Source organism: Rhinoraja longicauda, chromosome 12, assembly GCF_053455715.1.
Source record: "Rhinoraja longicauda isolate Sanriku21f chromosome 12, sRhiLon1.1, whole genome shotgun sequence".
NCBI lineage: Eukaryota > Metazoa > Chordata > Chondrichthyes > Rajiformes > Arhynchobatidae > Rhinoraja > Rhinoraja longicauda.
Window position 1 is genome coordinate 37,050,642 of NC_135964.1, and position 13,956 is coordinate 37,064,597.

The 13,956-nt window shown below is 44.3% G+C and overlaps 1 protein-coding gene across 1 annotated transcript in view; it reads right to left on the reverse strand.

Moving 5' to 3' along the window:
• Positions 1-887: 887 nt before the first annotated feature.
• map3k15 (mitogen-activated protein kinase kinase kinase 15) overlaps positions 888-13,956 on the reverse strand; it is an 87,839-nt gene continuing 74,770 nt past the window's right edge. Inside the window, exons 23-28 of the mRNA XM_078408742.1 lie at positions 11,001-11,106; positions 9,663-9,876; positions 7,572-7,684; positions 7,211-7,317; positions 1,535-1,611; positions 888-951 (exon numbers count right to left, since the gene is read on the reverse strand). Coding sequence (XP_078264868.1) covers positions 888-951; positions 1,535-1,611; positions 7,211-7,317; positions 7,572-7,684; positions 9,663-9,876; positions 11,001-11,106 — 681 coding nt within the window. The remainder of the gene's footprint in view (positions 952-1,534; positions 1,612-7,210; positions 7,318-7,571; positions 7,685-9,662; positions 9,877-11,000; positions 11,107-13,956) is intronic.

Sequence of the window (13,956 nt, forward strand, 5' to 3'; positions counted from 1 at the left end):
TTTTGGTGACAAATTCTTCAATATCATTCTTGAATGAGGCTTCTATAATGCTGCCCCTCTCTAACAGGAACATGCTGACTCTGATTTCTTAGTATCTCATTTTTAAAAGCCTTCCACTTGCCAGATGTCCCTTTACTTGAAAATAGCCATTCTTAATCGACATTTGCAAATTCCTATCCAATGCCATCAAGATTAGCCTTGCCACAATTTATGACTTAAACTTGTGGACCAGTCCTATCTTTTTTCATTACTGTTCTAAAACTGATAGACCAGTGATCACTGGTCCTAAATAGCTCCCCCTCTAACACTTCAGTCACTTGCCCTGCCCCATCACCCAATAGGAGATTCAATATTGCCCCCTCTATGGTAGGGCCATCTACATATTGTTTTAGAAAACCTTCCTGAAAAACACTTAACAAATTCCACCTAATTCAAACCCTTGGCACCTTGGCGGTCCCAGACAAAATTAGGCAAGTTATAAATTAAGCAAGTTAAAATTGCCTGCTATTGCAACAATTTGAGATTTCTCTACATATTTGCTCCTCTAATTCCTGCACTCAGGGACCTACAGTACAATCCCATCAAAGTGATCATTCACTTATTTCTGAGTTCACCCATACAACCCCACTAAGCAATCCCCCAGAAATGGCAAGAAACAATTGTACTTAAAGGAATAAGTCAGCTTTAAGTACAAGATCATTCCAGATTCACCGACTATGTCCATGATGAATATCAGTGCAGCTAAGCACACAGAGGTAATAGACTGTATCTCAAGAACAGTAAAGGCTTCAGTACATACACATTTACCCTTAGGAGAGTCGCAGCTTTAGTCATTATAAAATAACACTTTGAAAAGGCTGGATTGCATATTTTCTATTTTCACTTATTCAGTCCTTGGCCATATTTCTAAATTTCAATATGGCATTCCAGAGACGACAAACAGTTCCTCCTCTGAAATATAACAAAAAAAATTGCAGTTTAGGCACTCTTCCCAATGGGAATATGTACTCATTTAATAGAACATCCATTAAACATACATATCTGACACTGTTATGTATCAATACAATACCTTTTCACTGGCCCTCACCAAGCCTCAAAAAGCTTGAATATCTTAGACGTACATGGGTAGGACAGGTTTAGAGGGCTATGGGCCAAACACAAACAGCTGGGACTAGCAAAGATGGGACAAGCGAAGATGGGACATGTTGGCCAGTGGCCAGTGGCCATCAAGTTGGGCTGAAAGGCCTATTTCCATGCTGTAAGACTATGATTATAGGTCTAAATTAATTAATGCTGCCACAACTAGTCACAACAATGAAGCCTATCCTGGGAAGAAGCTGTACTCATTGCAGAAAATAACATTCAGACCAGTCTAGAACCAAAATTATTATTTTTATTAGTTAATCCTTGCATTGATAAATGTATTTAAATGATTCGCTCTTCTTTACGCTTTGAAGTACAAAGCAAAGGTTAAATGTTATTTGTAAATGCAGAAGCCAATGGATCTGCCATCTCTTTCTTTCCCTGCACTTACCCGAGTTGTAGACATCGCAAATCATCTTTAGTAATATGTTTGAGAAGGTCAGATAACACGTAGCCTTCTTCACAGATCTACTGAAGGAAAAAGCTATTTAGAAAGTTGACTACAACAAACAAGTAGTTCATTTTCCTCATGTTTTATCGATTGGAAAACTTGAGTCTGCTTAGAATAATAACCACATAATAACCACATAATAAACATGCAATATTTTGCTAATTTAGCTAAACTAAAGGAAGGTAAGAGAAATAATGCATTTGCAAACACAAGAAGTCCTCAAGTCACAAACTGCTGGAGGAACTCAGCAGGTCAGCAGCATCTGTGGAGAAAAATGGGCAAGCTACATTTCAGGCCGGAACCCTTCCTCAGTCTGATGAACGTTCCAAAACCTGCAGTTTCTTGTGTCTCCAAGTGGACGTCATTCTCAATAGCACCAGTAGGTGGTGCAGACAAAAAGGAAATTTATCATTTGCAATGTACACTGGTGGTGTCATTCTATTATTGGATTAGGAAAGAGCGAGCCTGCAGGTTTGTTTCAATGTGACTTCTGATGTGAGGCTACGCTCTTGCAACTTGAATCACAACAGCCACTGGTTTGAAGCCAGCGCTGTCAAAGCAAGTGTCAACAGGACAACACTGAGCAAAGTGAGGTACATCCACTACACTGTTTAACTCCACTGTCAATGTCTTGTAATTCAGCTGTTGAGAGAAGAGCAAGGTGCTGATCTCCACATTGGTGCACCATTGGTGTTTTGAGACCTAAATGTGATTGAGATGTGATTCCTCGCTCTGATCCATTGTTTTGTAAAATTGCACCATAATCCTACTGCTCTTTTATTCTTTGCCTCGACTCTTGAAGACCAGCATCCCATCTACCTCACGCATCTAGAAACATAGAAAGTAGGTGCAGGAGCAGGCCCTTCGAGCCAGCACCGCCATTCATTGTGATCATGGCTGATCATCCCCTGCCTTCCCCCCCATAATCCCTTGATTCCACTAGCCCCTAGAGCTCTGTCTCTCTCTTAAATCCATCCAGTGATTTCGCTTCCACTGCCCTCTGTGGCAGAGAATTCCACAAATTCACAACTCTGGGTGAAAAGGTTTTTTCTCACCTCAGTTTTAAATGGCCTCCCCTTTATTCTAAGACTGTGGCCCCTGGTTCTGGACTCGCCTAACATTGGGAACATTTTCCTGCATCTAGCTTGTCCAGTCCTTTTATAATTTTATATGTTTCTATAAGATCCCCTCTCATCCTTCTAAACTCTAGTGAATACAAGCCTAGTCTTGTCAATCTTTCCTCATATGTGAGTCCCGCCATCCCAGGGATCAATCTCGTGAACCTACGCTGCACTGCTTCAATTACAAGGATGTCCTTCCTCAAATTAGGAGACCAAAACTGTACACAATACTCCAGATGTGGTCTTACCAGGGCCCTATACAACTGCAGAAGAACCTCTTTACTCCTATACTGAAATCCTCTTGTTATGAAGGCCAACATTCCATTAGCTTTCTTCACTGCATGCCAACTTTCAGTGACTGATGTACAAGGACACCCAGGTCTCGCTGCACTTCCCCCTTACCTAACCTAACTCCATTGAGATAATAATCTGCCTCCTTGTTTCTGCCGCCAAAGTGAATAACCTCACATTTATATTATACTGCATCTGCCACGCATCTGCCCACTCACCCAACCTGTCCAGGTCACCCTGCAACCTCCTAACATCCTCTTCACAGTTTACACTGCCACCCAGCTTTGTGCCAACTGCAAACTTGTGAGTGTTGCTTCTAATTCCTTCTTCCAAATCATTAATATATATGGTAAACAGTTGCGGCCCCAACACCGAGCCTTGCGGCACTCCACTCGCCACTGCCTGCCATTCTGAAAAGGACCCGTTTACTCCTATTCTTTGCTTCCTGTCTGCCAACCAATTTTCTATCCATGTCAACACCCTACCCCCAATACCATGTCCTCTAATTTTAGTCACCAATCTCCCGTGCGGGACCTTATCAAAGGCTTTCTGAAAGTCTAGATACACTACATCCACTGGCTCCCCTTCATCCATTTTACTTGTCACATCCTCAAAAAATTCCAGAAGATTAGTCAAGCATGATTTCCCTTTCATAACTCCATGCTGACTTGGACTTATTCTTTTACTGCTATCCAAATGCACCGTTATTACCTCTTTAATAATTGACTCCAACAATCTTTCCCACCACCGAAGTCGGGCTAACTGGTCTGTAATTCCCCATTTCCTCTCTTGCTCCTTTCTTGAAAAGTGGGATAACATTAGCTATCCTCCAATCCACAGGAACTGATCCTGAAAGGGACTGAATTTCATCCCTCACCAGCAGAGCTACCCCACCGCCTCTGCCGCACTCTGCCGTCTATCTACCGCACTAAGGGCCAAACCATTTGGAGAGCCTGCTTCAGTCAGAAGCGCTATCAGAGAGCCACCAGGCAATGCATTGCAGCTGCAGAGTAGAGCCGGAAACTCCTTGGCTTTGACAGTTTGGGTCAACCCTTGTGCTTCCAGCCCTTTCACACTGGGGCCATCAGTAATGTTTCACACTGTTGAATTGAAGTCACTGAAGATCTCATCTCCTGGAGAGTGGCATTCATCTCATTCTCACAAAATGGAGCAGCAGACAGTGCAAGTTCTCAGATTTGCAGGGAAGGGGGGCTTCCTACAAAGACAAGATGCCACCAATTTGTCTCTTCAATGCCACCATGTGTGGCAATAAATGTGCCATAAAGAGTTTTCACTCATAACTATTCCTGACTGACACGACCTTAACTGGTCAATAACCATCTTTTTAAATGATTTTTAATGTGCTAGTTCATTGTGCCTTCTATATTTGAGCCGCTGTGGCTAAACAAGAGGCCACTGTGAAACAAAGACTATCCACCGATCACTCTGCTCTTGACTCCAGCCTACAAGCTACACCGCGCCACATGCATGTGCATACAAAGGCTTTTCCACCTCTTTAAAAGCTTATCTAGTGGCCTGCCAGCATCCTCTGGCGCTACTGCTGCTTCCTGCACCAGTGAGCGAGATCTGTAGTGAACAACATCCTGTGAGGTTGGCTTTCCGCTAAAAACTTAGCAATCCCAGCCACTGCTACGAGCTGGAGAGGAGGAGGAGAGGAGCCAGTAATACCGAAAAATAAACCTAGCAACTGAGTTACTAGTTGTTGTCTCGGTGTGCAGGTGACAAGCAACATGTGGTGAAGCAGTTTGAGCACAGTTGGCACACAGAGTGAACTGCACTGTGCTCCCCATCCAACTGTCTATGCACTTCCTGCCACCCAGGATCGAAGGACCTTGGTGTACGCATCCAAGGCTTCCTGAAAACAGCAGCACAGATTGAGAAGATCTAGTGAGGAACAAAATTCAGTCCCTTGCAAGGGAAGACATAGGAACTGACGAGGTAGAATCACTGCGGATTGAGTTGAGGAATTGTAAAGGCAAGATGACACTAATCAACAGACCCCCAAATAGTAGCCCGGATGTAGGGTGTAAGATGCAGCAGGAGTTAAACTGGCATGTAAGAAAGGTAATGCCACTGTGGTGATGGGCGATTTCAATATGCGGGTAGTCTTGGAAAATTAGGAGTGTGGGAGGAAACCAGAGAAAAACCCACTCAGGTCATGTGGAGATTGTACAAACTCCAGACAGGCAAGCACCCGTAGTCGGAATCGAAACGGATCTCTGGCGCTGTAAGGAAGCAACTCTACCCTTTGTGAAGTCTGCATTTGTGAATTACCATTATCATTATTGGAGGACTAACCTTGGCAAAGTGAGTGAAGAGGTGGAGGTTTCTCCCACACTGCTCCAGGCTACAGGACGATTCACTTTGGGTAGTGTCTCATTCTTTAGAATTTTCCTTCAATGTCCTGACATCACTGGTGAAGGGATCTGCCCTCCTCCTCAACTATCCTCGGGGAATGAAGGCCAGTACAAGTGAAACACATGCTTGTTCCCTGAATTTGGACTCTAGCAGCCATGTTAATGCAATGTAGCATGCAATCTTCCAGCTTTCCAGTGGTCCAGTGGACAGATACCTCATCAAGGGATGTAACGTTGACATCCACCGGGTGGCGCAGTCAGCGATCGCAGCCTCACCAACGATCTGTCTGTCTTTTTGTATTTTTTGTTATTTTTAGTGTGTTTTTAAAAGTTTGTGTTAATGTTCTTTGGTTTGTTTAATGTGGGGGGTGGGGGAGGGAGTCGGGGGAAGCTTTTTTCCAATCTCTTACCTTGCCGGAGATGCGATTGTTTTCCAGATCATATCTCCGGTCGCTCTGCGGCCTAACATCATGGAGCTGGAGGCCTTGCTCGGTACAGACCTTGAGCCCCATCGCGGAGCCATGGACTTACCATCGGAGCCTGCGATCCCTTGTCTGGGATCGACGCTCCAACCATGGCCTGCGGATTTCAACATCGAGGAACTCGCAGTCTCGAGTAGAGGCCGATGTTGGAAAGCTCCAAAGTCGCAGAAAGTTCGACTAGCCCCGACCCGGGGTCCAATCGCCCGGCGCAGGGGAGCTGAGATCCCCTCGATGCGGGAGCTTGATCGCCCCGTCAATGGAAGGCTCGAGGCCCCCGACCGTGGGAGAACAAAGAAGGGAAGAGATTGAACTTTTTTTTCGCCTTCCATCATAATGAGGAATGTGGAGGAGTCACTGTGGTGGATGTTTATGTTAAAATGCATTTTGTGTGTTTTGTTGCTTTTTATTGGTATGACTGTATGGCAAATCAAATTCCTCGTATGTTGCAAAACATACTTGGCTAATAAAGTATGATTATGATCAATTGGCAGATAGATTGACACCTGCATGGCACAGCCACAATGCAGCCAATTTGTGTAATCAGCAAGGAAACTGTTTTTGCATAGTAGGGGTGGGCGGGTGAGGGGGAAGTGCTGATAGAGAAGGGTTAGAGAGAGAAAAGGGTGAGAGAGAAAGGGGGGGATAAAGAAAAAAGGGGAGAGATAGAGAAGGGGAAGAGAGAGGAAAACGATATTAAAGAAATGGTTGGTTAAAAAAGTCACATTTGACCCTGTGGAGGAAGAAGAACAGTGGAGGATAAGGGTGAATGAACAAAGAGAAATTGAGAAAGATTTTCCCCATCTGTCCATTCTGTCCCCTTAACTAAAGTCCTCATCTCAGCAACCATTCTAATGAAGATCAACAACTTGAAACGTTCATTCTGTTTCTATCTCTGCAGACGCTGCCTGACCTGCTGAGTATTCCAAACATTCGTCATTTTTAAAACAGCTTTCTGTGCGGCATGGTGGCGCAGGGGTAGAGTTGCTGCCTTACAGTGCCAGCGACCCGGGTTCGATCCTGACTACGGGTGCTGTCTGTATGGAGTTTGTACATCCTGTGACCTGCGTGGGTTTTCTCCGGGTGCCCCGGTTTCCTCCCACACTTCAAAGACGTACAGGTCTGTAGGCTAATTGAATTGGTGAAATTAAAAATTGTCGCTAGTATGTGTAGGATAGTGTTAGTGTGCAGGGATCACTGGTCGGCATGGACTTGGTGGGCCAAATGGCTTGCTTCTGTGCTGTATCTCTAAACTAAAAAAATGCAGTTCATTATAAATAATCATCTGAGGAGAAGAACGTAATTTTGAAGTCTTAAATCGTCCTGGCCTGCCAGGTGCCACTTTACCCTGTTTATAGCCTCTGGGTCGGCTCCTTGCTCTTGCAGCCAGCTGATGAGTTGCTGATCCAGTGCGTGGTGTGCAGGAGGCTGTGCCGCTGGTACAGACAATGCACCTGGGAGGGGAGAGCATAGGCAATAGTCAGCGTGTTGGTCATGATGCTGTATGTCAGTCCTGGAATGTGCTCAAAAGGCCAACATAGATGGGGGACGGGGACGGGGGACGACGACGACGACTTTAAAAAAATGTGCTCCAACTAGATTCACATAACTGGGGACTAACGGAGATGCATTTCTGCCAATCACTCATTCATCTCATATTGCCATCAGATCTGGTGGTGGAAGTTAAAATAGTGATTTAATCACTAACCTGTTGGTTTGGATTTTAACTGAAGTTTGGACAGAGCCAGGTCTCTCTGCTCGATTGTTTGTTGAAGCAGCTTCTGATACTCTTTTTCCTTCTGCACCAACTCCTCCATAAGCCTGTCGGGCCAGAATAAGAACATTAGCTGCACGGAGACACAGGATAGTGCAGATGCTGGAATCTGGAGAAAAAAAAAACTGCTGGAAGAACTCAGCAGTCGGGCAGCATCTGAGGAGGCAGCGGGATGAGTGACGATCTGTGTCGAGACCCTGCATCAGGACTCAGCATCACCCTCAATCCTGAGTTAGACTCTCGATTTGTAATGTTAACCATTCCTCTGCCTCAATAGATGCTGCCTGACCTGCTGAATTTCCCCTATAACTTATGTTTAACTCCACTGAGAGATAGATTTGCATTTTAGGAATTCGGTGTCTCCCAGAGTGCGTTACAGCTGTGAAATATAACTGCAGGGTAGTCACTGGCATAATGTTGGGAACGTATATAATTGTATAATTAATATAACTTATATAACTTATAATCTGCTTCAATTTCAGCTCTTGCATTAGACTTTTATCCTTCTCCTCTTTCACAGTTTGAGTTATAGTGAAGCAGACAAGTAAGAGACCATTTAGCTCATCATATCTGTGCTGGCTTTTCTCTTGCATGACACAGTGGGGCAGCCAGTAAACCCACTGCCTCATAGCTCCAGTAACCCAGGCTCAACCCCAGCCTTCAGTGCTGTCTGTGTGGAGTTTGCATGTTCACCCTGTGACTTTGTGGATTTCCTGCAAATAGTTTGGTTCTTTCTCATAGCCCAAGGATTTGTGGGTTGGTAGGTTAATTGACCACTGTAAATTGGGGGGGGGGGGACGGGGGGGAACGGACCTTCTTCGCACAGAGAGTGGCGAATAGCTGGAAAATACGGACTGAGAGAGTGGTGGAAGCAGAGTCACTGACAGTATTTAAGGAGTCTCCTGGTGAGCACTGGAATTGCCTCAGAAAGGCAAGGGCCAAATGCTTGGAGAGGGGATTACTGCAGATGTGAGCCCACTGGTTGAGGTGCATGCGATGGGCTGAGTGGTGTCTATGTCTCAATCACTCTTTCAGTATTATCCGGCTTCTGTTTGAAAACTATGACTAAATCTGGGCCCACTAACTGAGCAGGCTACACATTCCATATCATAAACAGTTGTTGCATTCAGAAATTTTTCCTCACATCACCTTTGGATCTTTAAATTAATATTCTTGAGCTCTCAAACAATAGACAATAGACAATAGGTGCAGAAGTAGGCCATTCAGCCCTTCGAGCCAGCACCGCCATTCAATGCGATCATGGCTGATCACTCTCAATCAGTACCCCGTTCCTGCCTTCCCATACCCCCTCACTCCGCTATCCTTAAGAGCTCTATCCAGCTCTCTCTTGAAAGCATCCAACGAACTGGCCTCCACTGCCTTCTGAGGCAGAGAATTCCACACCTTCACCACTCTCTGACTGAAAAAGTTCTTCCTCATCTCCGTTCTAAATGGCCTACCCCTTATTCTTAAACTGTGGCCCCTTGTTCTGGAACCTTTCACATGCTGGCACCATTTTGCTCTATTTGAACTTCAAAAACAATGTCACCTTGCTTTGGAGGGAACAACCCCAACTTTTCCCAAGCGTCCAAGTAATACAAGTCCCTTATCCCAGGAACAGCTCCAGTAGATTTTTCTGGCACCCCTCTATGTCTTCACATAGTACCAGAGATGTGTCTGGGTCTGTTCGTGTGTCTGCGTGTACATGTGTGCGTGTGTACGTGTGTGCGTGGGTGCGTGTGTGCGTGGGTGTGTGTGTGGGTCACTTTAAACCTGTACCCTCTAGTTTTAGACCGCTCTACTCTGGGGGAAAAAGATCGACCATCCACCTTATCTCTGCCTCTTGTGATTTTTTAAACCTCCTCAAGTTTATCCATTAGCTTCCTTTGCAGTCCCAGCCCATAGTATCTCTCTTAAATACTCATGCCATCCATTCCCAGCAATAGCATTGTCAATCTTTTCTGCACCCTCTTTAGCTTAATGATTCCCTCTTTAAAATAACCATCATCAACAGAGGTTCAATACCTGTTTGACTCGAGTCTCAGTTGCCCCAGCTGCAGGCTCAGAGACTCTCGTAGGTCTGGTGATGCGGTGGAACTGGAAAATCTTGCAGCTGAGGTTAAGGGATGCTCCTTGTTTTCGGGAAGCGTCCTCAGTTGGTATACAGGACCCTCCACCTCATCTCCATCTTTGTCTGCCGCTTCACCCTCGGAGGCAGGGCCAAAGTGAGCACGCAGCTCTAAGCAAAAGCGCCTTTGACACATTAGTATCTGGCCATTAAACAACAAAATCAAATACTCGGTGCTGAAGTTACTCAGCAGGTAAAGTTCGCATCTCAGGAGAACGTGGGCAGGTGATGTTTTGGGTCGGGTTCCGTCTTCAGACTTAAAGACTTTAGAAATGCAGCATAGAAACAGGCCCTTTGGCCCATCGAATTCAGGCGAACCAGTGATCACCCCATACACTAGCACTATTTTACACACGAGGGACAATTTACTATTTTTTTTACTGAAGCCAATTAACCCACAAACCTGTGCGTGTTTGGAATGTGGGAAAAAACCGGAGCACCCGGAGAAAATCGACCCGGTCACGGGGAGAGTGTACAAACTCCATACAGACAGCACCCGTAGTCGGGATCGAACCTGTGCCTCAGGCGCTATAAGTCAGCAACTCTACCACTGTGTTACTGTGACTGCAACCAGAGGTCACTTCACTAACCTGCATTACTATCTGAGAAATACAGCTCCTCTCATATCAAAATTCAAATGAAACAGGATCTAATTAATGTCAACACATTTTGAAGACTTCTTCAATGCGAGAGATAGACTGCAGTTTATAATATGATCGTAGTTCTTGTGAACTGTACCTTACTTGACACTCCTTCTTAAAAGGGTGACATGGTGGCACAGAGGTAGATTTGCTGGCTTGCAGCGCCAGAGACCCGGATTCGATCCTGAGCATGGGTGCTGTCTGTACGGAGTTTGTACATTCTCCCTGTGACTGCATGTGTTTTCTCCGGGTGCTCCCGTTTCCTCCCACACTTCAAAGATTTGTAGGTTAATTGGCTTTGGTGCAAAATTGTAAATTGTAAAATCCCCAGTGTGCAGGATAGTGCCAGTGTACGGGAATCACTGGTCAGCGCAGACTCGGTGGGCTGCAAGGCCTGTTTCTGTGCTGTCTATAAACTAAAATAAAACTTAAAACTGTGAAAGTTGCAATCTTACATTCAGAAATTATAAGGATTGAACTCCAACTACTCCAACTCTATTATTGGTTGAAGCTCGGAAGTCTCAATATTAGAGGTATATTACCAAAGGGAAGGATATTCCTGACCAGATCTTTAAAGAGCATGGTATCATGTACCTGGAATGAGGATAGTCACTGCAGCTTGAACTGCACGGCGGATGATGTTGTCCATTGCAAACATCCAGTGGGGCTTGATGTGATGGTGTCGGAGTACCTTATTAACCTATGGCAGGAAAAAAGTCTTTATTTTTTTGCAAAGAGAAAAGAAACAATAATCAACCATCAATCTGCCTGTTGCTGAAGACTAGTTGCCTTGTTAAAACCCTTTCTCTCTCATTTATTTATTCAGACTCACCATGGAAGTATCATTTGAATGCTAGGATTAATGGCTAATAGTCACCCAGTTTTAGTTTAACAATGTGCCACAAAGATTATTGTTGTTGTTCAGGTCACGAGGTTTGGGATAATACATCACACCTAATGTCTGTATTCTGTAGAATGACATCTATCCTTGATTTCAGAGTGTCCACAATCAGATTCATTTTTCCTCAAATTATAGTTCTATTCGACTTCAACATTGCTCAGCAATGGGGGAACAAATTTCTGCTGATGACTTAATAGATATCATTTGGCAGGATCTGACCTTTTATGGTCGCATTCAGAGTTTAACCGGCCGTTTGATCCTGATTAACATTAAACATTCTGAAAGTTGTCATTAAGGCACAAGATTGCCACCATCATTTGGCAAACCAGAGTGGTAATATTTTATTGTAACCTTGGTTCCTCAACCATCATGCCATTACCACAACCAGGCATTGTCATTCAACGATGATTGATTGGGAATGCTGGAACACACTGCTAAAACATTATTACCTCTGCCAACTTCCATTCTGCTGTCACTTTTCATTTAGAACATCCCTTGATGATATAAAAACATGCCAGCTCTTTGAAAGAGCCATCCTTGCCAATTCCACTTCAGGCAATGTCATTTCATTACTGTCTTCCATCCATCTTCAGTGTTCGCTTCACAGAGAAATTACTTGCCCATTTCGATTTTCTCAAGATTATGTCAATTTGGTTTAGTAGCCTTGCCTATTTTTATACTCGAGGAATAACCTTACCAAACAGAGATTGAAGTCCTACTAGAAATGATAATGTTGAAGGTTGAAGAATACTTCTTGAAGCACAGATGGAGTCCATTTAACCCAATGCTGCCTGCCATAGCTCCACACTGGAATTATCTTGTCTAAGCTCACCGCCTTGCATTTCCATTAAATTCTGAATTCTCAAAATCTTTGGACAGGAGCATGCCACTTGGTAACTAACAATGATTTATTTGCTTTCTTTGCTACTGACCCATTCATCTGTTTATTGCCAATTAGACTACTCACTCTGGATGCTTGTCTTGTCTCACTCACATCTCTGACTTTTAGCTGTAGTTTCTTCAGCTAACCTCACCTCTCACATTATAGAAACGAAGAACTGCAGATGCCGGTTAATACACAAAAGGACACAACGTGCTGGAGTAACTCAGCAGGTCAGGCAGCACCTCTGGGAAACATGGATAGGTGATGTTTCAGGTCTCAAGATGCTGCCTGACCTGCTGAGTTACTCCAGCACTTTGTTCAGGAAAACAACTGCAGATGCTGGTTTAAATCGAAGGTAGACACAAAATGCTGGAGTAACTCAGCGGGTCAGGCAGCATCTCAGAAGAGAAGGAATGGGTGACGTTTCGGATCGAGACCCTTCTTCAAACTGATATCAGGGGAGGGGGAGGGACAAGATAGGATGTAGTAGGAGACAGGAAGACTCCTACTACAGAAATTTCACTCACGCTGGGGTGTAAACTGTCCAATTAGAGCATGTTGCTAAACTCTCGTCGAAGAGACCATTGTCATAGTGAGGCCCAGCGCAAATTGGAGGAACAGCATCTCATATTTCACTTGGGCAGTTTACACCCCAGCGGTATGAACATTGACTTCCCTAACTTCAGATAGTTCCTCTGTCCCTCTCTTTCTCCTCCCTCTTCTCAGTGCTCCTGCTGTCTTCCTGTCTCTTACTACATCCTATCTTTGTCCCACCCCCTCCCCTGACATCGGTCTGAAGAAGGGTCTTGACCCGAAACGTCACCCTTTCCTTCTCTCCTGAGATGCTGCCTGACCCGCTGAGTTACTCCAGCATTGTGTCTACCAGCACTTTGTTTCCTCACATCTCATATTCTCAGTTCTTTATTAGTTCCATTCATCTGTAGCTTTGTCTCCCTTAATTCCTTTATTAATAGTGACATTTGTTTAGTTGACTAAATATTTCCAATGTTTTTGTGCCTCATCTCTTTATCTGGATCACCGTCTTTATTCAGGATGTGTAGGAAAGTCTCAACCCAAAACGTCGTCTGAAGAAGGGCCTCAACCCGAAACGTCACCTATTCCTTTTCTCCAGAGATGCTGGTCTGACCCGCTGAGTTACTCCAGCTTTTTGTGTCCATCTACCGTCTTTATTCACCTCCCTCCTTGATCTGTTGTAGCCAAGTATCTATCCATCAACATCTTGAATTGAAACTCTTGTGTTCAATATTTCAGTCAATCAAGGATCAAATCCTCAACTAGTTTCTGCATGATTGTTCTTTCCTTGCTGCGTTTCAACATCAAACTCAAAAGTTGCATGTGGGCAATTTCAAGGACCCTACCTGCTCTAAAACTCCTGGTCCTCAGCAAAAGACAGGCAACTCCGTCTGTAATGGCAGTTTCTATACCTTCTCAAAGTCCAACTTCGATAGCCATTACTGCTCGGGGATGGAATGGAGGTATAGCTTACGCACACACCGCACTCTGAGATAACAAAAACTAATCTTCCAAATGCTGTTTCTTGATTAATTGGTCTTTATTAATGTAGCACAAATCAAACGAGTAATTCATAACTTTTTGTTCTTATCAACTGTTTCTTCTTCAAACAATATAGTAAAAATCATGTCGTCGTTACCATGTGGTCCTTGTGAGTGTAGTTGGCGCGAGTGTGGCAGTCGTTATTGTGGCAGTCGTGAGTGTGGCAGACGTGTGTGGTAAAAAACTGTATT